This window comes from Phoenix dactylifera, chromosome 8 (assembly GCF_009389715.1).
Source record: "Phoenix dactylifera cultivar Barhee BC4 chromosome 8, palm_55x_up_171113_PBpolish2nd_filt_p, whole genome shotgun sequence".
Taxonomy (NCBI): Eukaryota; Viridiplantae; Streptophyta; class Magnoliopsida; order Arecales; family Arecaceae; genus Phoenix; species Phoenix dactylifera.
This window is the reverse complement of record NC_052399.1, coordinates 27,558,101-27,583,901: the sequence shown is the minus strand read 5'-3', so window position 1 is coordinate 27,583,901 and position 25,801 is coordinate 27,558,101. Positions and strand designations below refer to the sequence as shown.

At 37.2% G+C, this 25,801-nt stretch overlaps 1 protein-coding gene across 4 annotated transcripts in view; it reads left to right on the top strand.

Annotated features, from left to right (window-relative positions):
- The window catches only part of LOC103708612 (nuclear exosome regulator NRDE2), a 32,026-nt gene that overhangs the window by 2,012 nt on the left and 4,213 nt on the right, over nucleotides 1-25,801 (top strand). For all 4 annotated transcript variants that reach the window (XR_003385984.2, XR_003385982.2, XR_003385983.2 and 1 more), the window contains exons 2-10: nucleotides 2,894-3,317; nucleotides 3,579-3,914; nucleotides 6,346-6,970; nucleotides 7,120-7,303; nucleotides 10,346-10,697; nucleotides 11,570-11,680; nucleotides 15,209-15,566; nucleotides 18,988-19,213; nucleotides 22,793-23,014. Coding sequence is in view for 1 of the 4 variants with exons in the window: in XM_008793623.4 (XP_008791845.2) it covers nucleotides 2,894-3,317; nucleotides 3,579-3,914; nucleotides 6,346-6,970; nucleotides 7,120-7,303; nucleotides 10,346-10,697; nucleotides 11,570-11,680; nucleotides 15,209-15,566; nucleotides 18,988-19,213; nucleotides 22,793-23,014 (2,838 nt within the window). In the remaining 3 variants the exon portion in view is untranslated. The remainder of the gene's footprint in view (nucleotides 1-2,893; nucleotides 3,318-3,578; nucleotides 3,915-6,345; nucleotides 6,971-7,119; nucleotides 7,304-10,345; nucleotides 10,698-11,569; nucleotides 11,681-15,208; nucleotides 15,567-18,987; nucleotides 19,214-22,792; nucleotides 23,015-25,801) is intronic.

Genomic DNA, 25,801 nt, shown 5'->3' with positions numbered 1-25,801 from the left:
TACTAGTTAGAATCTTTATAGATCGTACTTTGCTTTAAAATATATTCTGCACTACTTGAAAAGATAAATCAGTCCAATATTTGTTTGTTATCACATGTAATGCTGATGTGCTAAAGAAAACCTCGTCACATTTGATGACCAGAGTGCCAAATGTCTAGAATGCTACCAATGACTTTAACAACTGCATTATGAAATTACGGAACTAGGACTGATATACTACTAAGGCCAATTATAAGGGAAAATACTTTAAAGTCTAAAATACACGTACTCAAATAACCATAACATCATTGCAATTTAACCAGAAAATTTCAACACCTATGTTTGCACAGTGGACTCTCGTGTTTCCTCATTGAGCTGGACTTCTTATAAATTTCCTAAAGTATTCCTTCAGGGTCTTAGGGTTGCGAACCCTCCCTTAGTTTCTCATTGACCTTTTAGTTCTTCATCTTCCCCATCATATTTTTGTTTTTGTATAACTACATTGCTTACTCTTTTATCATGCCAGATTGAAGTCTGATCTACATAGCACAAATTGTGATTCCATCATAGATAAATTTTGAATTTTAAGGATTATGCTGATCACATGATGGTGTTGGTACTAGATGGTGTGTTGGAAGAGTTACAACAATATTTGCAGCACTTTGAAATATCTCCTAAGATATTAAGGACACATAACTTAGAATTCTATTTGACATATTGAAGAGCGATCATATATCAGAGGTCTAAAAGGGTCCTGATTGTTCTTTAGTTTATTTGATAATAGAAATTTCAAAAGAACATATTCCTATAAATTTGGTCTTTGAATCTCTTTAATGAAAGATCACTTTTCTTGGTAAAGATGGTTGCAGTTAGTACATTAAAATGTTGCTTCCACATGCTTCAGATTTTAGCGATGCATCAGACTTCTGTATTGTGGTTCTTAATGTTGCAAATCATATTTCTTTGACCTTTACCATTTTCTTAAACAATACATTTGTTTGATGAATGAAGGCATCAATTGCCAATGACTCGCATCTCATTGCAGTGCACAAAGTAATAATGTTACCACCAAAAGTAAATAATGATTCTATCCATGTACAAAATAGATTCTTTAATGATAAATACGTGAAGATATTTGTTGATGTTCAAATGAAGGAAAACTTTTCTCACCATCAACTCTCTCACTGCAGCAGATGTTTCATCATCAATTATGGGAGGATTGAAATGCCAGAATTATTTGTCTAAATGTCATTAATATCTAAATCATATCTTTCATATACTGTATTATTAGTAATATTCTTCCAGAATTAGCTTTGGCACTAGGTAATTGGTTACTCAACAAATTAACATGCTAGTGTATGTTTGTGACTTTGTGTTACCTTGAGTCTTAATTTTAGCCATAGGCATCCACAAAAATTAGGTCATTTTTGTTTGTTTTACACTTGGATACAAGTCTGTGAGAAGAAATTCTTGGACGTGGGAAGAACCTGATGCTCAAACATGTCTGCACCAGACACATGTACCTGAGTCCATGTAACTGGTCTAGATCATCAAATTTTCTCAAGGTCATGTCGGTGGGGTATCTTGTTTCAGTCTAAAACATTCTAAAACTTTCATTATTAGACCGTCAGCTACTATGTTTTATATCAAATGTGGAGTCAAGATCAAAACTTGATTTTTGTCCTGTCTCCAAAATTGAAGTGGAGTTTGTTTAGAAGAGAGGAAAACTTTTATAGGATCAAATGCATCGCAGGTTAAGACTATATTAAGAGCTCACAATGTTTGGCTGTTGCCATTATTTGAATAATATGATTTTTAAGTCATTAACTCCTATTCGAGTCAGGAAGTCTTAAAGAATCCTTGATTAGTTATATATTCAGAGCGAAAATTGTTGTTCTTGTTACTTATTCCAGGTTTCCTGAATACCATGTGCCTTTTATAGTTTGAAGGCATGCATATTGAGCATTCTGTCTATATGTCCTTTATTTATTTTTCCATGATTTTGCTACTATTAGAGCTTGTCATATACTTATTCAAATAAACCAAACCAATGTACTTTTTGATATGTTTGATTTGAAAGATGTGCACATTTATTTTGATGCAATCTGGGATCTTTAAGAAAATAAATACATTGCTTTCTTTTAAGGGAGAATGCATAAAGCTTGTACTTTGCACTATGAGGCTTATTTTTTGCCATGTTGAGACATTAAATACCTTACCTTTGGCTTCTGCAATTTATAAAATGTATTAAGCTAGTCGTACTATTGATTGTAATTCATTTAAAAGTTGCTTGGTATCTGTATTATTTGGTATCATGTACTTAAACGGGTATAGATACAATTTATGAAGGCAATCATTTTTTTCTCTGTTTTTGCGATGGACTCAACATATCTTCTGCTCAAGGTAGAGTCATTATTAGCATGCTAAATGGTTTCTCAGCCTTCTTTCTTATTTCTTTGTAGACCATTTCCTCTTCCTTCTAGAACAGAATGTATGATTGTTATTGCAACTTTAAATGGCTTTATAGTAAATTGAAATTTGCTTTTACATATGCTGTAGCATAACAGGTCCCTTATATTTGAGTCCTTGTTAATGTCATTGAATTTAGTTGGTCATTCTCCAGGCATTATGCTTTATTTGGAGTTGGGAGTCAAAGTCATCTAATTATCATCAATCTAAGCTTTGCTTTTTTCGTTGATTTCCATATTTTGCTGTTCTTGTTCATTCAGCGTCATTGTCTCCTTGAATGACCGTCGCATCATTCTTCTGTGGTTAACTTTTTCTATGCCACTGCTATTTTTTAGTTTAAAATGTGAAATTCCTGAGTTTGTATAATTTGTTAAAGAAAAACTCAAGGAAACCAAGCATTTTAATTGCTAATTTGACTTTCCTGTTTGTGAAATGAAAATTGCAGAATGGATGTTGCACGGTACAAACTCCAGAATAGGATAGGATTTTCTGGGATTAATGTGCAATTGTTTTATCATTGGAAACCTCCAAACTCATGTGTGGATGTGGATGGAGATCTTGATGTACTGGACAGTAAATTGAGAGCAGGAGGCCGATATTATTCAGTGAAATATACTGCCTTGGAACGAAACAAGGGTTTCAAGCATGCGAAAATTGTTGAGAAGATGTCTTCAATGATTCCTGGAGAATTTATCCCTCTAGCAGAGCTGCACTCTTCTCCTGAAAATGGTAAAAATGTTTCAATAACAAAGGGAGAGGTTGAGGAATCTTGGGAAGATGAATTAATCCAAAGAACGAGAGAGTTTAACAAAATGTCCAGGGAATTTCCTCATGATGAAAAAGTTTGGTTAGCCTTTGCTGAATTTCAGGTATTTAACTGATATATTGGTCAATATGTGAGTTAAAAATGTGGGGCTGAACAAAGATTACTTTTATAAACCTATCTTTTCCAATTTTTTTGGCAGTTCATAATACTTAGTGTTATCATGAATCTGCTTAGGTTCTTGCAATCTGTCATGACCAGATTGAACTGCATTTCCAACATTTCTCATTCTATTTGCTATTCTTATTGTTTTTCTATTCAAGCTGTAATCGGCTGATCTACAATTAATTTTCATCTTGAAACCTAGGATAAAATTGCAAGTACTCAACCTCAAAAAGCAGCTCGCTTGCAGACACTTGAGAAGAAGATTAGTATATTAGAGAAGGCTGTGGAGCTTAATCCAGATAATGAGGAACTGTTGCTTTGTCTTCTGAAGTCTTACCAGGGAAGAGATAGCACTGATACTCTTATAGGAAAGTGGGAGAAAATACTCATGCAACACTCTGATAGTTGTAAGCTGTGGAAAGAGTTTTTACTTCTCTGCCAAGGAGAGTTTTCCCGGTTCAAGGTTTCTGAAATCAGGAAAATCTTTGCTCATGCCATCCAGGCTATATCTTCAGCTTGCAGCAAGCTCTGTAGGCAGGTTCTATATTTTGCATTTAATTATTGCTTTAAAATAAGTCTACTAGGATTCAGTTTACGTCATTTTGTTTATATCTTCATATTTGAAAGCTTACTGCTGAATATATTTTAGCTTATGTATTATGATTTCATAGAACTTCTAACTTTTCGTGGCTGTCAATGAACAAAGTTCAACAAGCATGATGAACTACATTTATACTGTTGCATCACATGAAAAGCTTGGCACATCTGCAGGGCTTCCTATTTAATACTTCACACTTCATCATTTGACCAATTGATCTATATCCACGTGTTTATGTTGATGTACTAACGGTGACCTGGTCATATGTTGTTTTCAGTTCATGTGTTAATTGGCTGTCAGGCTTAAGGCCTAGCTTATTTTATAGTTTCACAAAACTGGCAGCAATCTTTAATTTAGATATATCAAGCAGAATATTTTCAATTTGGCCCATCATCAGCTTTCCCAAGTTTTTCATGCAAAAATTTATCTTTTGTTGATTTTGGGAAGAAACATGTCATGAAGAAGATTACTTGTCTAATAGAACTGTAAAGGGAAAGTTGTATAAGATACTATTATAATGCTTCATAGAGTCAAAAGAGTTATGCATTCACTCTGATGTTTTTTCTTGGTGGTACTCAGGGTTCAGTGTTACAGGTCTAGTTAGCCATGTGCAATGTTGTCATTGGCAGCAACCTAGGTGCTTGAGCATGATTACCATGTAGACTACTTAATTGTGTTTTATTTGATATATGGTTGATATGATATGCGTGTGTGTGTGTGTGTGTATATATATATATATAAGAGAGAGAGAGAGAGAGAGAGAGAGAGAGAGAGACTTAAAGTTCGCCTAGACTATGCTATGCCTTTAACCCTCAAGAGGTGCCCACTGTTGCCAGTGCTATCGTTGCAATATAGTTTACCTTATGACAGTGGAAGCTGATGACCACATTCCTCTTCTGTGGAATGAACAATCTTTGTTACGAGGGGGGTGTATCCATGTATGCAATAAGAAGAGTTATAAAATTTTAAATAATACATTCCTTTTGTTTCTCTTTATCTTAAGAACTGTCTTGAGAGAGTCATAGGGGGCATAGATATAATAAACAGATAGTATAAACTCTTGAATGTGTCATTATTAATGAAATAATACCAGAATATCTGTTTATTGATCCTTGATTCTTGTATGCACTGCATCTTGTGCATTTGCATGTAGGTACCCCATATATGCAATTGAGCCAATTGCCTGTTGGCCTCACTTGTGGAATATCTAGCGAATTAATAACTTGGTTTCCATTTTTCATTACTTACACTGCTTAAATCAGTTTTCTCTGAAAAGTGTTCAAGAGGGGAGAGTGCACATGAGAGAATAAAAGGAGAGTGCATATGTAATAAAATGTTGTGTCAATAAATCTTGAAAATGAGATACATAGAAATAAAAATATTCTATCTGGGTGTATAAACTCTTCTTCTCTCCCATTACATTCTAGCAGTCCCCTATTTAATCATCATTAGAATTGATATTTAAATTGCTCTTCTTTGTCAATTATCCATGAGAAGGCAACCACCCTTTGATCATTCTACAGAGTTGGTGTGTAATCTCAGTTTTTGTTTTTCCATCATTAATTTATATCAGTCACATGTGTGCGGAGGGTCCAATACTAGCATGCTTAAGTATACTCAAGTAACTTGTCATCTACTTAAGCATGTGTTTGTATATTTGAAGCTTATTAAGATTATTAAGTCTATGCGAATGAATGCACAGTTGACTATCTGTAAATGCAATTTGCACTTTATTATGCATATATTAATTCATGGATGTCAAGTAAAGTAGCTCATGCATATATAAATAAGCATATACGATCCTATTTCAATTGAAAAGGTGGATGAAGATGTGTAGATTTGTGGCACAAATTGATGGTATATTGCCCACTGTTAGGGGCTAGGGATATTGTGTAGCTAATCACGGGCCGGGCCCTAAGCCGAAACTTTATTCATTTTTAATCGGGCTTTGGGCCGGGCCTATTTAAAATTTGACCTTTTCCGTGCCCAAGCCCGGCTCATGATCAGCTCTGATATTGGTAGCTTGTTCTTCATAATGTAGTGGCATGCATCATTTGATGTGATGAAGCTCATTATGTTTGTTAATAGATCTTTTTTTTATCAAATAAAAAAAAGATATAAGCTCACTATAAATATGATAAGCTCATTCAATATGATAGTACTTTGAGCATCCTTGCAGCAAGATTTGCTTGTGTTATTGGATGTTGAGAGGAAGATGATGTCTAACTTTCTTCATTGCTTTACTTTTATGTTGATTAAGGAAGTAAACAAGATTGTGAGAGTAATTTGTTTGCACGTTTTATGTTTCTCATTTTCTTAGAACTTTGTGAGTTGCACCTCATTTTTGGTTTCTCTACATTTTCTTCTGCAGGGTAGTCAAACTGATAGCCTGCAATCAGTGGATTCATCGTTGGCTGAACTAGAACTTGGTCTGGTTGATATATTTGCAGGCCTTTGCAGGTTTGAGTGGCAAACTGGCCACCAAGAATTAGCAACTGGATTGTTTCAAGCTGAAATAGAGTACAGTTTATTTTGCCCATCTTTGCATCTTGGCTCACAAAGTAAACAAAGACTCTTTGAACACTTCTGGAATAGTGGTGGTGCCAGAATTGGAGAGGATGGAGCACTTGGCTGGTCCTCGTGGCTGGAAAAAGAGGAACTATCCAGGAAGAATGATTTTACAGAACTAATATCTCAAGAAACTGAAGAAGGTGGCTGGACTGGTTGGTTTGACCCTTCATCAAAAAAGACTGGAACAAGTAATGAGCCGGAAAATTCAATGGTGACTTCTCTGGGTGATGAAAAGATCGAGGAGAACCCTGAGACCGAAGACACTCCACTGGAAGATGATATAGAAACATTACTAAAGAAGCTTGGAATCAACGTAGATGCTGAGCTTGATAGTGAGGTTAAAGATGCAAAGACTTGGAATAGATGGTCTGAGGAGGAGCTATCAAGGGACCATGAGCAATGGATGCCTGTTTGCGAACATTCTGGTACTTGGGTTTATCTCTTTTTCTTCATGGATGGCTGAACCTTTCCTTTTCATGGTTGGTTTTGCCTGATCTTTATTGATATATTCTGTTTGACTTAAAGTTTCATTACTTATCTGACCGTTTCATCCTCTGAACTGACATCTCTGAAGGTGATGATGGAAAATCAAGATACCCTCCTGATGATAATCCAGACAAAGATGGCAATGAACAACTTTCAAGGGTCATCTTGTTTGAAGATGTAAACGAGTACCTTTTTTCTTTGTCTTCAGAGGAGGCTCGTTTCTTATTGGTGTGCCAGTTCATTGATTTCTATGGTGGCAATATTTCTCAATGGTTAGTTATCCATAGACTAATATCTATGTGATTTTAGTTTTATTTATAATTAATTTTCTAGCCATATGGTATATTGCACTATCCAGAACCAGGTATGACATTGTTGCTTTGATGTGAACTTCCACTTTTTATATATTATTCTTGAAGCTTACCAGCAATTGAACTATGAGCTTTTGGAACATCAAATGGATTTTATTGCTCGTTATCTTGTTGTGCTGTCATCACTATCTAATGAAAAACTGGAGTGTGGTGATTTGCGGGCCAACTTTAATTCCACAAAGAAGCATAAGAATTCTTTGTCTGCAGGGACCACTTTGATGTCTTTAACAGTTATAAATTTCAAACTCTGGCTTGCTTTTAATACAGCTGTATTATAATATCTGAAACATGCTTATATGATTGAAGCTCTGTACCAAAACTTATTTACTATGGTAGACAGTAAATTAATATTTTATATTGTCAAGTTTTGAGTATCTAAATAAGCTAATGTATTAACTACAGATCAGTGTGAAGCCACAGGGATTGGCTTGGAATTCATGAGTGTAGGTTTGTTTTTATGAAAACAAGCTTGAAAAATTATGTATTGTGATTGCTGGTTGGAGTTTTTTTATTCAGTTTAAGCCTGGCTGATGTGAGCACAACTAGTTGTTTTATTCAAATTTCTTCAAATTTCTGTGGAGGCCAGCTTTTAATTTTGGTTCCATTTTTTTTGTCTATGGTGTTAAAGGAGAAGTGGGAAGATGCATCCAGCTAAACTAAAATTTTATGATGAGATAATTTGGTTATCAAATGGTTCACACTTTCCATACCAAGTACCATGCGGCTTTGGTACCAAATTGGTATGGTATGGTACTATACTATATTAACACTCGGTGCATTGAAGTGTAACAAAATGGTGTCGGTTCACTATTTTCTATTTTTGTGTTTTTTCACTTTTTTGATTATGGTTATTTTAAGGTTTAGAGATCTTGAAAATGTGATTTTAAGGTTATTTTAATGTTATTTTCTATTATATTGGTATCATTGCTTGATGGCTACATCATAAACCACCTCCTTCATTACCATGAACTACATAAAATGGATCTATGCTCTTAAAAATAAAAGATATTATCTATTTTTAGATATATTAGTGACTTTTATAATTTAATTTCACTTAATACATTTGGTAATTATGAAATAATGTAAAAACTATGTATGTTGTCCTAGAAAATATGTTCCAATTAGTAGTATATATTGCCATATGTTTCATGATTTTTAGTTGAATTACTAAAATTTAAGTTATTAAACACTTCAAATTTTTAATTTACGTTATATTGCAAAAAAAATCTTAATTACTTCACAAAATACTTCTAAATTATCTATTTTTAGAATATTACTTTTTTTAAATTTTATATATTTTTAATTTATTTTTAGCTAAAAATCTATTTAACCTTAATTTGGATTAATAGGGAACCCTACCAGGGATGGTACATATATATTTTTTCCTACCGATAGATATGCCTTAGTCGCTCTTTATTTGTAAAATCTATTTTAAGTTAGGCTTAAGTTCAGATAGCCATAACCTTGCCTAAATTTAAATACATTATTGCCAGAAAAAGACATCAAGTAACAACCCCCAAACATGCTACCTATTTTTCAATTTTCAATATTATTTTTTATTACTATTTTTTAAACCAAAAATATTCTTAATCTAAACAATTACACAATCAAGGGAAAATCATGATTTCTTTTTCAATGCTCATATCACTTTTAGATCTATAACATATCATAAAATTGTGCCAAAATCAAGGTACGCCGTACCGATACCGGAAGGCGTACCAGTTGCCTACCAGACCAGTACGGTTCCAGTTCAGACTGGTTTAAATCAGTACCGAACTGGCCAGCTCTTCCTCGCGGAAGTAGGTATGCCCAGCCAGAGCCGGAGAAGAAGAAGAGAAGGAGAGAGCGAGTAGGGGAGGGAGGGAGGAGAGGCCTCCGCTGCCCGCGGAGGGCCGCGGTGGAGGGGGCCGGGGGGTGGCGGATCCCGCGGGGGCATGATAGAGGCCGTGGACGCGGCCACATCCTCTGTTTTCGAAACAGGGAAGGCGGCCGCAGAAAAAAAATTTAGGATTTTTAAGTAAAGTCTGCAAGTGATTTGCCGACTTCACTTAAAAATTTCCAAATTAAAAAATCGTGTCCGCATCCCCTATTTCGAAAAACGCGGCCACGGCCTCCGCCATGCCTCTGTGGGCTCCCCCCCGCCCCTCGGCCTCCGCCGGCCCCTTGCGGTCCACTGTGGGCGGCGAAGGACTCTCCTTTTTCCTCCTTCCCCTGCTCGCTCTCTCCTTCTCTTCTTTTTTCTCGGCTCCAGTTGGGTTCGGCATCTACGACCCTGTACCAGCTTCCACGGCTCCGCTGTACCGGTCAGGGTATGTGCTGAATCGGCCGATATGGGCCGGTTCAGCATACCATGGCCAAAATACAAAATTTTTGCATGATTTTCCCTTATTTTGCCATTTTTAGTTTATTTTAGGAGTAAAAAAAGAATGAAGAGGAGGAAGGAAGGGGATTATACATGATCTTGGACTTGGATTCGGGCTCAAAATCATGAAAAATCCTTTATTCTCTTATTTTCCTCACCTTCCCACACTTCCCTTCATGTTCTCAGTAGAAAAGGGAGGAGAAAGGCTTTTGGGTGCCTTCTTCTCTTTCTTTGGCTTTTTTTTAAACTAAGGGGAGGGCCTGTTACTTGAATCGTTCCGAACTGAGTGGAACCGCTCAGTTTTGCTCAATTTGGACTGTTTTGGACTTGGTGGAAACAAACCTCAAAACCAACCCGGTTTTGCACCAGTTTTGTTTCATGTCTATAAATTGATTTATGTATATGCAGCCTATATTATTATGGTTTTTACAAATTTATTCAATATTTGTAAACTTTAATCATTTGATGGACAAATTACCTAACATGTTTTTATCCATAAATGCTTATGCTGTTTTGAAGTATTAGTAACATAATTAATTTTGAGGGATTCTAATTGGGGTTATGTGGCCTTTTTTTATCAGGACATGTACAAACAGACCCAGTTGGACTGAAAAGATTCTTAGCTTAGAGACTGTACCAGATTCTATTTTAGAAAATCTGAGAGTTGTATTTGGCCTAGTGAATAAGACTGAAGCTTCTGTTAAATTGGAGCATCTTTTGTGCCACACAAGTGATTTATCAAGACAAACTAACATGATGAAGTTCCTTCGAAACTCAATTCTGCTTTTTCTTAATGTTTTTCCACGTAATCATCAGTTGGAAGAAGCTGTTCTCAGTGCTGAAGAATTGTTTATGTCTAAAGAAAGTTCTTCAACATTTTCTGTCAATCCATCACGAACTTTAGCCAAAAGCCTATTAAAAAGAGATCGACAGGTACTCTTAATATATTGTCGTAGCATGTAATTTTTGTATTGTCAATGCATCTGTCCATTTCAATAATCTCATTTGTCATTTTTATGCCTTCTTTATTTAAAAATGTCCCGTGCTACTTTTTACATGAATCTTCAACCAGACATTTACTTTCTTTTATGATTTTCATTTGAGGGCTTGCCTACTCCACTCTGTTTTTGTTGAATAATGTAGCATTTTTGTCTTTTGAATTATTGTGGAGTTTGTCTTTTGAAACTTTAACACTTGTACATTAAATCATCATGCACACACTTAATATTCTTATTCTCTATGCATTGTTTGGTAGATTGATGTATAACATGCCTTTTCACATGCCACATATCAGCTCAGTCCTTACCATTATGCTACATAACCATGTGCTAGAAGGCAATCTAGTTCATGATTCAAAAGGAGCAAGACTATACTGTAGGTAACCTATCGTTCTAATGCAAAACTGGCACTGGTACTGGTGTCAAGATGCTGAACTGTACTGGTGTGCATTGATGTTACATGTCAGTATTGATGGTTTTTTATCATCTTAATGCTATTAGTTTTGGTACATGCAATCGGTTTGGGTACAATACCAATCCCGTATCTTTCCATTGATAAAACGGTATGGGGTATGGAGTTTGGTATCGGAATTTAAAACCTTGTTTATTTATTTGTCTATATTGCTAGTTGTGTAAAGTATCACATAGGAATATCAACCTTATAAATGCCTTTTTGTTCCGTGTTAGGTCTTGAATTGAGTTCAAAATCTACCTTCAAATGAATCATATTGCAACTATCTACTAAATCAATTATTGCTAGATTGCAATAACTTTCTCCCCTTATTCTGTATATTTTCTTCTGTGAAGGACCTGTTACTTTGTGGTGTATATGCACGAAGTGAGGCCTCTTATGGGAATATTGATCTTGCAAGGAAGATATTTGATATGGCATTAGCATCTATTGATGGACTTCCAATGGTATGATTCTAAACCCATTTTCATCCACCTTGGGGGGGGGGGGGGGTTGGCATTTGGAATCTATCTGATTCTTTTTTTTATCTGCAATGTGCTTTGAGTTGCACTGCAAGACTCATCTTTGCCAATATCTAGAGATATATTTAATTCTGTAGATGGTCATGAATACATTGTCAAAATTGTTTCCATGTTATAGTTTTACTCTGTCTTTTGTTATATATGATTTTGCTTGATCATGTGCAAATAAAGCAAGATATAAAGATTCCATATTGTGCTCATGCCAGCTAGGTTTTTACGTGGTACTTGTGCCATGATAGTATGCTGATGTTTCACACAGACATGCACTAATTCATAATTAGTTCAATGTATAGATATGAAATTTGCATGTAAGTATGCTGATGTAATTTTTAGGGACAAACATTAACTTAATTATGCTAGTCTTAAATGTTATTTTAACAAAAAGAAAGTAGTTTTAACTAGTCCATGGAAAAATCTAGCATCAAAAGCGATGTGTGCTAATCACCATATAACATGTACATTGTTTAGTTTCAAGTAATTTATTGTGCAAAACTAATATCACTAAGCTATATGTGCAAGTTGGTAATACTAAACAAATCAAAAATCATTATACATGCTTTAGGGGGAAGATGTATGTTCCTGGGAGTTTTTTGTCTGTCTGCTCTTTTACCTAAACAATAAGAAATGAACTTGACCATACCTACTTTTCCTGCTCAAGGTTCATGCCCTCGAGTTTTCTTCATCACTGTTCTCAAACCTCAATGTTCTTATCCAAGTTCTTTTCTTCACCTTGCCTCATCTATAGCTTCTTGAATCAATTTCAACTCTTCTAAGTGGATCATATCTTTTTTACATGCACATTTTGGTATGTTTGAAAGGGAAAAATATGTTCCTTATTGTTCTCCTAAGCTTTCTTTAACCACCTTATTCTGAGTATATGCTTTATTATAATCACACATCTAGCTTACTATCCCTGCCTTTGTTATGATTATTTTATGCATATATTTCCTTTCAAGATAACATCTTGAGTTATGCTTTTGTGTGACCTACACTTTGAGTTGGCCCCATCCGAAGTTTCAAGTGCTGGTGCTGGTGGGTGTGCTGATATGGCATGTGCATGTGAAAGCTTTGGTTGGCATGGATTGGCACAGGCCAGCACTTGAAACCTTTGCACTGAAATGGCTATGCATGTGAAAAATTGGTGCATTAATTAATGCTATTTTACTATTAACAAACTATATAACTAGATATTTCAGTTATTACTATGTCACTGTTAACAAACTATGTAACTAAATATCTCAATTTTTAAATATTTATTGTATATTGCAATATCTCATTTCAAATAGTAATGGAACATTATTTCTTTGGCACCGTCATTTTTTTTATAATTTGATTTCTCAAAAAAAAGGGATCTCTTTTTAGTTTTATATGAAACTAGTTTTTTAGGAGAAAAACAATAGCCAGTTTCTGCATAACTAGCATGAGACTTATTGCCAGCAAATATGCTCATTATTCAATTATACTAAAAATGAGTACATTATTGGGTGAAACATTTTATAGCAAGGTGGGCAAAATCGGTACTGATAGACATGCTGGCCGACGACTGGTACATTATGGTACCCCCCTTTGTACCATTTTGAACTGCGGCATACTGGAATCATGAAGAGGGAGGAGAGGGCTGGAGAGGAAGGAGAGGGTGAGGGAGAGGGGGAGATAAAGGAGAAGGGAGAGAGAGGGGACTCGCCTGGACCAAAGGGTCGAATTTGGAGGAGGCGTCCTATCTTGTAGTGGTCGGAGAGGGCCGGATTTGAGATGGACGATGACGAGGGAGAGAGACCGCGACGATGATGATGAGGTTGGTCCCTGACCTTCGTGTCTTCGTCCTTGAGAGAGAGAGAGAGAGTGGCCATGGAGCTGTGGAGGTGCAGAACTGAGGATTAAACCCTAGCCCTAGCCGTGGCAGGGAGGGAGAGAGAGAGAGAGAGAGGAGAGGGGGGAGTGGTGGCCTAGTAGCTTATGATTGAGCAGCTCTCGAACAAGGGGATGCGTGCAGGGGGTGTGAAGTCACGAACATTGCAAACCATTGAAAGTGAGAAGGCGTGGGGTGTTGAACCATCGAACCAGAATTAATAAAGTGGTTGAACTGACTCGAGTACCTGAACTATCTCGAGCTGGTGTCTGTATGGTTCGGTACAAGCCGAACTGCCCGGTTCGGCGATCCATGTTCTATAGTTTCATTTCCTTGAGAAGTCCAATCATCCTGCAGTCATTTGGTAAAATACCTGCATGGATTAACATCACATGAAGGATTTGTAGCAACATGGCATAGACAATAGACATAGTCACTCTTGAAGGAGGCTCTCTCCTATTGTTAAGGGAATTGGCTTTTGTGGGCTTTGAATCTCTCAACGTTTATCTTGTGAATGGATTGGTTTGACTAAGCTTCATATATTACTAGTGTCAACTGGAGGAAAGTTTCATGCTGGATCAATTTAGAATGACTCTTAATATTCTGTAAGTGTTGTATTGTTTGGTCTAATACCCTAACAACATGGTTAATATTCTATCAACTGCATGGAGGTTTCATGCTGGATCAATTAAAAATGATTCTTAATATTCTGTCAGTGTTGCATTGTTTGTTCTTATCCTAAAAACATGGTTCATGCTTGCAACATGACACATCTTTGAAATGCCTCTGCTTCATTCAGACATAGTGGAATAGAATTGTGAATCCATGCACCATCAGTGATGAATCTGATCTTGAAGTTCTACTTAATTTTTAGTGACCTATGACATCGAAATAATTTACAACATTAGTGATTTCTTAAAATGCTTGTTTTTGTTTTAGTGGGGCACATTTTACAGTCCAACTTCATGGATAGTGAATCTGTCAAATACTGTGCTCATATGTGTAGTGTTATTACTTTAAGAGCGCTCTTCTTTGTTTAACTTTATTGATTTTGTTTATCATTGGTACTGGTTGGATGTTATGGAATCCCTATCTTGTTGACCTGGCTGATTAAGAGCAATTTTCCTGCATGAGTAAACTTCAGGTTGTCAAAACTTTGGCCTATTCCTTGAAGGAACCATCATTGCTGTTTACCTCTAAAATGCACGATGTTGCAATTATTTGTCCCATCTTCCCTTTTGCTTTGAATGCTGCTCCCTAATAATCTTCTTGATCTACTCTGGTATTTTGTTGTTTCTGTTGTATCTGCTTGATTCTACCTCTAGGATTTATTGTTGGGAGATTATGGATTTTGTATCTCTCTCATTTCTGGTAGATGATCAATGTTTCTTCTAGTTTCTTGGGGTGGCATCCTTATATAATTTTTTACGTATTTTATCTTTTCAAGAAAAGTTAGCTGCTTTTGATCTTGTGTTAACACTAATGCTGTTCTCTTAGCTGGAAGTTTATGCTCTTTATATAGTTTTTTTATGCAATGTCCTTTATGTACATTTCAGTGTCAATTGAGATTTGTTTATGTTTTGTTCTTGGAACCTTTGGAGCAGGACCTTTGGGAAAATGTCCCCCTTCTGTACTTCTGGTATGCTGAAATGGAAGTGGCAACATCTACTTCATGCAACAATTCTAAGTTGTCCTTGCAACGTGCTGTTCACATTTTATCCTGCTTAGGTGGTAACATGAAGTACACGCCTTTTAAGTGTCAAACATTGGGTCTGCAACTCTTAAGGGCACGTCAAGGGTTCAAAGAACAGATTAAAAGCTTGCGATCTGCATGGGCCCGTGGCGATGTAAAGGAACATTCTGTTGCTTACATTTGTTCAGCTTCTTTGTTTGAGGCCTTGACTACGGGTTGGTCTGCTGGTATTGAAGTTATAGAGCAGGCCTTTGCAATGGCACTTCCAGGTCCCTTTTGTTTGTTCTTTAATTTACAAAATTTCTCTCTCTTCTAGTTCTCTAAAGGGATTGTCTTACATTTGGTTTGTATGGGTTATCCATATCTGTTTGATGCTTTGTAATTATTGCTTGCATTTTGTTAATTTTTTGCACAAAAGAAAAGACAACATAGACAAATTTGTTTTACCTTTTTAAAAATTTAACAAGCTTCTCATATTTTTGATTATTATTTTTTTTCAAATTTTCAATGCCATTTATTTGATCTTGGCTTGTTTTGGTCTCAAAGGCTGAAACTATCCTAAACAAAAAGAAATGCTGAAAGTGTTTTGGCTTAAAGTTTTGTTGAAATGTACTTTGAATTCAAAATTACAAGAACTGCTGCAATCAGGGTCTGCTGTGCCGGTATCAGGCACCATACCGGTCGCCCGGCGACACGAGTCAGTATGGGCTTGCACCGTGCCGTACTGGGCCTGTAATGACACGAAACCGTTGGAGAGAGGAAAAGAGAGAGCGAGCAGGGAAGGGAGGGAGGCCGGTGGAGGTCGCGGCCGAACCTCTATTTCGTCCGAAACAGGGGTCCAGCCATAAAAAATTTCGTTATTTTTAATTTTGCGATTTTTAAGTGAAGTCGGCAAGTGATTTGCCGACTTTACTTAAAAATCGTGAAATTTTTTACTGCTGGACCCCTGTTTCAAACGAAATAGAGGTTCGGCCGCGGCCTCCGCCACCCGCACTAGCGCCGGCCTCCGCCGGCCTCCATCCCTCTCCCTTTTCCTCCCTCTCCCGCTCGCTCTCTCTTGTCTTCTCTTTCCTTCTTTTTCTCCTCCTCCTATTGCGATGACATTTCGGTTTCTTTGCTGGAACATCCCGGTAAGCCACCGGTATGGCTCGGGATGCCCCGAATCGGACAGTTCGGGATGGTTCTGCCAACCTTGGCTATCATATAGTTATATTTGCATGTCTCACTTTTCTTAAAGCATTGCTAGGTAAGGGGAAGAGTTATATTTTCAAGATCTTGAAGCCTTGAATTTTTGTCTGGATGTGAATACACCTTTTTTAATGTCAGACGTTAACAGTACAATTAATATTGCTGTCAAGCATCAACAACTTTTATATTCTCCAACCTTCAGATTAGGGTTTAGGATTTTTTAAGTAAATGCTGCCAAGAAGGTGTTAATGTTGACAGAAAAACAGGTGCCACAGAATGAAAGTACATGCATTATGCAAGCAATATATATTTTTTAACATCGAAAGCAGTAAGTCATCTTAGGCTGTTATAACATAGTTTACAACATTGTCAAAGACAATGTATGTTTGTTCCAAAAGTTATGCATTATCTAATGAGTCGATTAAAAATGGGATAGCACAACTACATTCATCCTCTTGATTCCTGTCATTTATTTTGGATAAAAACATTATAGCATTTCCTACAGTAACTTACTTTCTGATAATATTAGCAAGCTTATTTGTTGTGGAAATTGAAATAGGCCAAAAGAGAAGATGAGGAACTTCAGGTTACTTTGATTGTAATCATCTGAAATCAACTGAAACTGGTCAACGGACATTAGATTGGTTTCAACTATAGCTAAATGAACAGGTTCTAAAGGTTGTAATCATAACTTATTAATAAAACTTTCAAGATTCTCGTTTAAAAATCAGAAGATTGCTTTAGGTTCTTTTCTTTTTGGTTAATAATCATAGCTTGAGATTCCTTGTTTCATCGAGTTGTTTAAGTTTTTACCAAACCTTTCTGTTTTTAACCCAATAAGAGTCTATCCTTTTTTAATAAGCTTCTTTGAATTTGCTGTTAAAATCTTTGCAAGTTCTTAAAAATCTGTCCTGCATTTGATCCAAGGTTTGCTGGACCAGTACATGGGCTCGTGCTGGTCAGCGCCAGTTAGGTATGGTACAAGTCCGTGTCTGTGTCGGGGCATATCGAAGTAGAGAGAGGTTGGGGGAGAGGGAGGAAGGGAGGGGGGAGAGAGGGAGAAAGAGAGAGAGAGGCGTTCCTGGATCTTCGAAGCTATGACCATGGCGGAACTTGGGGGAGGGGGCAGTGGGCACCTTGGAGCCTTTGGTGGAGAGAGAGAGAGAGAGAGGCATCATAGGTGGGGCTTCCATTAGGTACCGTGGAGTCATTTGAATGTGGCAGAACTGGGGGGGGGGGGGGGGAGAAGAGGGAGGGAGAACATTCAAAGGCTCGAAGCCTTCAAAGGGGTCAGGGGGAGGAAGAGGGCTTGGGGTTTATTTAAGGGTCTAAGTGGTCTCGACCACTAGAATTGTTCTAGTTCTTGATTGGTTCAGTTTTGTATGGACCGAATCGCGTGATTCAGGATCATTCAGCTAACCCAAATCTAATCCACTTCTTCTATGACTTATCTCTCTGACTTATGTAAGGTTAGATATGGTCCTTGTTTACCCACATTGCCGTGAGGCAGCATATTCCCTGTTATCTTCAATTTAAAGATCAGGGTGGTTGTATGAGCCAAATTAGATTGGGAAGGAGAAAGCATGGCTTTCGAAAACAAATTCAGATATAAAAGTGCAAAAAAGCATCTCTATGAAATAATATTATGTGGTGACAGATATTTGTTCTATTGTTTTTACATACAAATTTTTGTGATTCAAGATTTTTAGAAAAATTAAAGATTGGCCTATTTATTTTTAATATAATATTGGTTTTAAGTTAATAGTGGCAGCGATATAAGTTACTTAGAAGGTGGACTAGAAATGTTTAAAAGTGGGTGGGTGTGCAGGAGAAAGATTTCACAGCAGATATGGCCTCCTAGCTGGAAGATTATTTCCAGAAAATTGTCCATCATAATACCTCAAATTAATTGAAATGATCTGTTATGACATTAACTCAGAAAGTCAGGTGACTCTTCTTCTGCAGTGACATGAGTACTACTAATGTGAGGACTGAGGAGAACTAGAATAAAATAACTATTTTAATATAAGATAACCGTTTTGTTTTGTTTAGTGCCTACTTTTTTCTATTATTTTGGTCTTTGCTGCAGGATTAATAGCAATTCTGCCATAGTTCTACTTTCAGAGTCATAGCACAGCCTCTTCTGTCTCTTACTTTGAACATTCTGAGCTCACAAATTTTTCTTCCAAAATTGCTTCAATTGTTTAACTACAATATTTTATAACTCCCTCCAGTTTTGCAACTCCATTCATTTGTAAATCTAGAGAACATGGAGAATAAACAAGAATTGAGTGAATTCTCTGTGAAATATTTTTTATGCTGCATTCCTGTAGATTTGTATGCAAATTCTATGTCACATTTGCTGATTATGTGGCACTTTATTTTGCTATTGGGCATGTTAATTATGCATCATATATAATTGACTGCTCTAGTTCTTTGTTCCTTGTCTTCTGGTATTACACTGTTCCTGCTTTTCTGTTAACTGAAGGTGGTTGTTTTCAGAAAGAAGAAGCAGGAGCTTGCAACTTGAATCCTTGTGGGTCCATTACATTGGTGTGCTCCAGAAACATGTTAAGCAGTTGAGGTTCTCAAGGGTGTGGGAGGCTATAGCACAAGGGCTTCAAATATATCCTTACAACCCAAAACCTTATATTGCCATGATAGAAGCAAGCTATCTTTATACCGTGCCAAACAAAGTTCGTATTATGTTTGATGAATGTAGTCAGAGGTAACTTCATTTTCTTTTGTGTCAAAATGTCCAGATTACTTATTTTTCCTTTGTGAGCTTTAAATTAACATGCACTTAGAGCAACTTGGTAGTAATAAGGATGTTCTTATGGAACAATCATGTTTTATCATCTAAATTTGAATTATAAGATCCTTTCATTTACATTTTCTTGCACCATAAACCTCTGCTCGCATTTTGTTTCTGATATGGTGATGGCAACTACTATAAGTTGACTTTGCATGGACATTGAGCTTATGCTGCATATTTCAAAGATATATTTGTATAGTTGCAGCCTCTTCATAGAATTTTCTGAAACTATCTACTGAAAACTTCTCAAATGCATCTTTATTTACCAATATTAGATTTTTTAAGGCTTAGTGACATTAACAGGTATTAGATCATAGGCCTCATCTATCTTACATTTTATTGCTTGTAGCGTCAATCAATTATTCCATCTCATTCACATATTTAGATTCAATTATTGGTCTCACAGAATTCACATAATGCACGTATATCTGTCTAGCTCTCCATATATATTATGTATATACAATTATATGTGCTTTGCTTTGACATGTAGATAGATTTCTGTTTCATGGTACTATAAAGGTTTCCTTTATGGACATCTCTCATATGTCATGGCAGCAATTTGTGTTGATGGTAGATTTTCCCTCTCTCTCTCCCTCCCTCCATCTTGTTTACTCCCTCCCATCTTGCTGTGATGTATCCATGCTTGCTGGCTCTTTTGTTTCATTCTCTTTCACGTTTTTTTATTTATAGTCATTCTTGAAATGAATTGTTAGTAAACAAAATTCATGAGAACAAAAACAAGGACCTACCTATCTATAAAAGAAAAAAGTTGATATGGAAACAAAATTTTGTAAAACTACACCTTCAATGATGTTTACTTGAAACTCATACTAGTGGCTTTATGTCTCACCCCATTAAATTATTGGCAATATTTTGATTTTAACAAGGCTGATGAAATGCAAGGGTGAAAGATTAAGAAATTGAGGATTTTGAGACGGGCAGATGGTAAAAATAAAGTTGGTCCAGAATGAGAACATCTGAGGATACTCAGGATATACATCGAAATGTAAGATGGCTATTAGAAGGAGTTGAACTTGTTATAAATCCTAAGAGAGCAAATGTTGATCACTTGAAGTGAGAGCAAACACCAAAGAATCCTAGGAATTGTTGGAGGCTGCTAGGTAAAGTTAATGCTGAACAAGTGTGATGGTGGTCTAGTTGTGACAAATGGTAGAGAAGATTGAAAGTTGGAGAGTGGGGATGTCAGGTAGTGGTGCTTGTAGGGGATGCTGAAATGCGGAGGTAGTGGAAAGATGGGAAGATGGGTTGAGGTGGATATTGGAAGGCTGATGTTTGGAATAAAGAAATGGCATTTCTTTTTGTTGGGCCGGGGTGGCGCCCGGTGGGGGGGGGGGGATAGCTGGAGAATTAGGGGTGATTGAAGGTGGCTGGGTGGATGAGAAAGATGTGGCTGCTAGTGGTCTAGTGATGAGGGCGTGGACATTGGTGTTAGTAGCAGGTGGTTTGGATGCAATGAAGTTCAACAAAATTATGTGAACAATAAAACCAAAAGGTCTATGATTTTAATCGATGGAACAATATACTTTTAGTGATCTACCATTATTGTGTGGTTAAAAGATACAAAAGTTTTCCTCAAATCCTCTCAAAAGCAGCCAATCTGTCCTCTATTACTACACATGCATGTTTACACATTGTTCGCATAATTGCATATATTATGAAAGCTTAAATTCTTGACTGTAGTGGATCATCTTGACATTGTACCGCATGCTAGAGTGATCCATATCAACATGGGGGATATTGTCTACTTGAGCAAATGGTGGATGGATAATGGAGTGTATTGCATCTTGTTCTATACCGTTATGTGCAAGGTATGTGGTTTGTGGCATACCATACTGAATCGGTATGGGACAGGATTGTGGGGGCGATCCTCACTCATCAAGCTCTGGCTCCTGCCGTTGGCCCACAAGCCATCCGATCATAGGATCATTTGGGGGCTTCGAGCCTTCCCAACATCTTCTTTTAACAAAAGAAGAAAAGGGGGAGTGGGCCCGGTTCCAAAGTGGGTCGACTCGCACCTAGTTTGAATGGAATTGACAGGTTCCCGACTGGTTCCGGCTGGTTCTGGCCCTTTCCGGCTCGTTTCGGTTGGCTCAGGATTCGTTTCGGTCGGTTCGGGGCCGGTCTCGATTTTAATTGGTGCACTGACCCGGTCCCTAACCAGGTTGGCTTGGTATGGGCCAAATCGGGTGGTTCGGTTCAGTTTGGCCGACCTTAGTTTTGCCCTTTAGTTTGGGGTGCAGCAGGAAGTAGTCAAAATTGGTCCGAATTAAGCCACGCCTAGTTTTGCTGGATTTAGGGCAGTTCTGACTGTTTCCACCTGGTTCGTGCCAATATAACCCTTGACCTTGCCTCACTCTTTCGATCTGAAAACCTCTCTTTAGTGAGCAACTCATGAGCGATCTACGAGCACGTTGCCCTTGCCGGTTGTCACGAGCCTTGCTTGGCCATCATTGCCTCTAGCCTTGATCTCTTTCTTCTCTCTCTCCTCTTTGTTTGATCTCCCTCGACATTGATTTCCCTCCCTGCTAATCCGGCATGTACACCACCCCCACTAGTACACCCTACCTCCCTCCTTCCCTTTCATCCCATCTCTCTCCAGATTTGAGGAACCACCACCTTATCAGCATATCTTGTGTCGATAGGATACGGTATTGTTAGTACACCAACATGATTCCTAGAAATACACCACTTAGTACTAGTTTTGTAGACCTTGTTATGTGAATGAGACAAATCATTGCCGCTTTAAGTTAATTATGTCTATGCATATTTGTACTCCATTAAGAAAAGTCGTTGCACTTGGTAGTGAAGATCCTTGTTTCCTACACATTTTATTAAAGAAGTTTGGGGGAAAATTGTGACACTTGACAAAGATTCTATAAACACTCCAATGTTGAAATACTTCAAACTATTTGGCACTTAAAACAAGATTCACAATCTTGATATCGGATATCATGCTAGTACCATCTTGGTATAGTGTCGGTATGCTTGATATGAGAGCCAATTCAGTGTACTAATACTCGGTACGCCCCCTGTATTGCGTATTGATTCCATACTGGTAGGGTACGTTATGCCCAATATGCACCAATATGGCCTACCATGCTTAAAATGATTGAGAATTTGTTACAGTTCTTGTACTACAACACCCACTTTTTGTGCTTTGGATTAAGCATAAATACACGTAATTTTTGTAGCGGCCAAGAAGTGTCTTGTGGTGTTCCGTTGGTTTGATTGTCCAAACATGTTAGCACTTCAAAATTGGAACCAACCAGTGTCTAGGTAGAATTGCACGTTGGTGGACCTTATATAGCTTCTTTGGTGGCCAAAATGCACAATATTTTTGCTTTTGTTTTTTTACTGATTATTTTTCCTTGCTCCCAAAATTGTAGTACTTTTTTTTTAAATTCCAAAATAGCACTTTTAAAGATGCTTTATTTTGCAATATTGAGAACCTCTTCCTTGCTGCTTTCCTAGGAACCCATCTGTAATTTTGTGGCTCTTTGCATTGTCATTTGAATTGGGCAAAGCTGGCTCTCAGCATAGAATTCATGGACTTTTTGAGAGAGCGTTGGCGAATGTTAAATTGCAGAAATCGGTATTAATATGGCGCTGCTACCTTGCATATGAGGCAGATATTGCACGTAATCCTTCTGCAGCAAGACGGATTTTCTTTAGAGCCATTCATGCCTGCCCGTGGTATGTGCCTATTAACTGAAAAACATAATTTAATGCAGTGCATGCCTTGCTTGATTGGTTTCTTAGTATGTGATGTAATTTTTGCATCATAATATGCAAATCCTTGTTGATGTTGGATAAGACTTATTCTTTTGTCTCATACAATTACACCATTATTTTAGCACTTACTGTGACAAGTGTGTTCCCCCCACCCCCCGCTTCTTTTGTTGCAGGTTGGTGGGTTGGGGAAATTATAAGTTTCTATAAAGCCTGGAACATTCAAAAGAAAATAGATTTATTGAATTTCTGTCATTGTGTATATAACTTTCACTAATTTTGATTCTTGTTAGATCGATGGATGTACATTGACTCATAAAGCTGGTCCCGTAGATTTAGGAAGTCTTTTCGTTAAGGTTTTCAGAGATGTTGGATTATTGTAAGCATGAGTTTTAAAGCTCACAGCATGATACATACTGTGCTAGCAAGGTTTGGAATAATGAGGTATTGGGGAATACTGACTGTGGTACTGTAATGAGGATTTTACCAACAGAGGAAACCGAGTTGTATTCATTGACACATCTGGTATGCCCTCAGTATCGTCATACCTTTTTTGGCTTCCACAATCTGACTTTGGATGTTTTACTTTTCCCCCTCTCATGCGTGCTTGTCTTAATGCTATGTTTCTTACAAGAAATAAATGAGATTAACAAGTCAACTTCCATAGTCTTGGTTTTCAAGTAGTTGATATATAATTATGACTGTATAAATGGTTATCCTAATATAGAGTCAACAAAATATGTTAAGAAGGATGCTTATGCACATGTTGGTGGTCATTGTAAAATTATGTTTCACAAACTACAAACTGTTTGTTGCATCATTGTAGCGAGTCATGTGATCAGGGTGCACAGCTGATGATGAGCTACACCCATAAGCTTGGTAAGATGGAATCAAGTTAAAACAACTTGATATTCATGAACAACTGCTGCATCACCTGCCCAAGGTAACTTATATTTGCAGTGTTGATGGTGAGGAAAGCGGCTGAAAGATGATGTCAGTAAGTGAGAATTTCATTTTATGCTAGGTGATCTAGACTGGTGATCCAGTCCTGTGGGCAAATGTTGTTAAAGACCTGCATGCACCCATTACCAAGGAAAAGAGCCACCAGTAGAAGCCAATCATGTAGCCAAGTTTTAAAAGGATAGGTAATGAAGATAGGTCTCCACAAGGTTATTAAAAACATCCGCATAAAATGCCCAAGTTGCTCCATAAATGAATTTGTGATGTCTAGCTGTTTAAGCACTACCAGTTTGATATTGCATATATAAATATGCTGTGCCTGGTTTTTTAAGCCTTAGCTTTTACTGTAATGAGCTAGCTGCTTGGTCTGTTTAGCTATGTACCATCTGCTAAAATGTCTAAGTGGCTATTCCATTTATGCATGTATGTAGGCATGCATGCATTTATGCATGTATATTGGGTAACTGGGTTGCCCTACATTCCATTTCTTGACTTGTCCCATCTTGACACTCGGGCAGTGGGAGCGCCGCTGTTCCATTGGTTTTTAAACCTTGAATTTAAGGATATTTTGGAAAGAAAGATATTTGTAAAGTTATTTAATGCCCACATTCTTGATCAATCTCTTAAAAGTAAAAAATTCACTTTTAAATACCATTAGAATGGGGTCAAAATCATTATTGGAGAAGTCCAACTCTCTACCAATTTTGAGAAGCTACTGTTAGACAAATTTGATAGGTAACCAAGTGTCTGATATGTATTTGATTCTGATGTGTATCATGTATTCAACACAGATTCTAGGAGCTGAATGTGCGTCCAGGTAATGCCATTGGTACATGCATGAAATCTATCACATTCAATGTGAGACATGAATCAATCTTTCAGGAAATGGAATAGGGCGGTAAAATTAGGCATGACACATTTTTATATCGCTTTATGTCCTAGGCATAAGTGGTGTCATCTCATGCTTGAGCACTTTATAAGTGTGTTCGAACATGATTTAAATTATACGTGAGCACTTTATTCCGAAAAAGAAAAGAATTATATGCGAGCAACCCTACCCAACCATAGTTTTATGATTCATAATCGATTTGCAAATGAAGGTTCACACTTGAACCTGCTTTTTTCATTTCAGCTCCCATGTCAGCTTCTGAGCTGTGGGTTCATCCATTCCAGCTGTGCTATAAGGCTATAGTGCCTTATATCTATCCACAAAATTCCTCCTGTCACAATTTGGCAATTCAGGCAATATGTTAGTGCTATTGTCCACAATGTGGTGTCATCTCATGCTCGCTGCAGTTGCTAGGCTCCTGTTCCTAAGAATTTTCTCATTGGCTTAGCATTGAAACCTAGTCCCTACCCTTGTGATGCAAGGGAAATTTGACACCAGGGGGGGGGGTGTGTGTCACTTTACCACAACGATGAGAATTTTGCATTGTCAGTTCACTTCTAAAAGGGAAAGGATAATTTAATGGATATGGTACCCATTATTGCTAACTCTGAGGATTTATGGATTATAGAGCATATTGAAGGATGTCGGTTTGCTGTTGCAGCAGTCGCAAGTACTAGGTACGAATAATATGTGCTTTAGAGAAAAACCATTATATGTTGTCCCAGACCAGATCTTCAAGTTAAACATGGTAAATATAACTGATGCTTATTTTTAAGGAATTATGTCTTGGTATCTTTAACATTTGGTTTTGGGGGTTCTTGAGCGACATATGACTCTTCTTGAGAAAATTGCAATGAAGACTGGACTAACGTATTTGTAGGAAAGAGGTTCGCGGCAGGGGG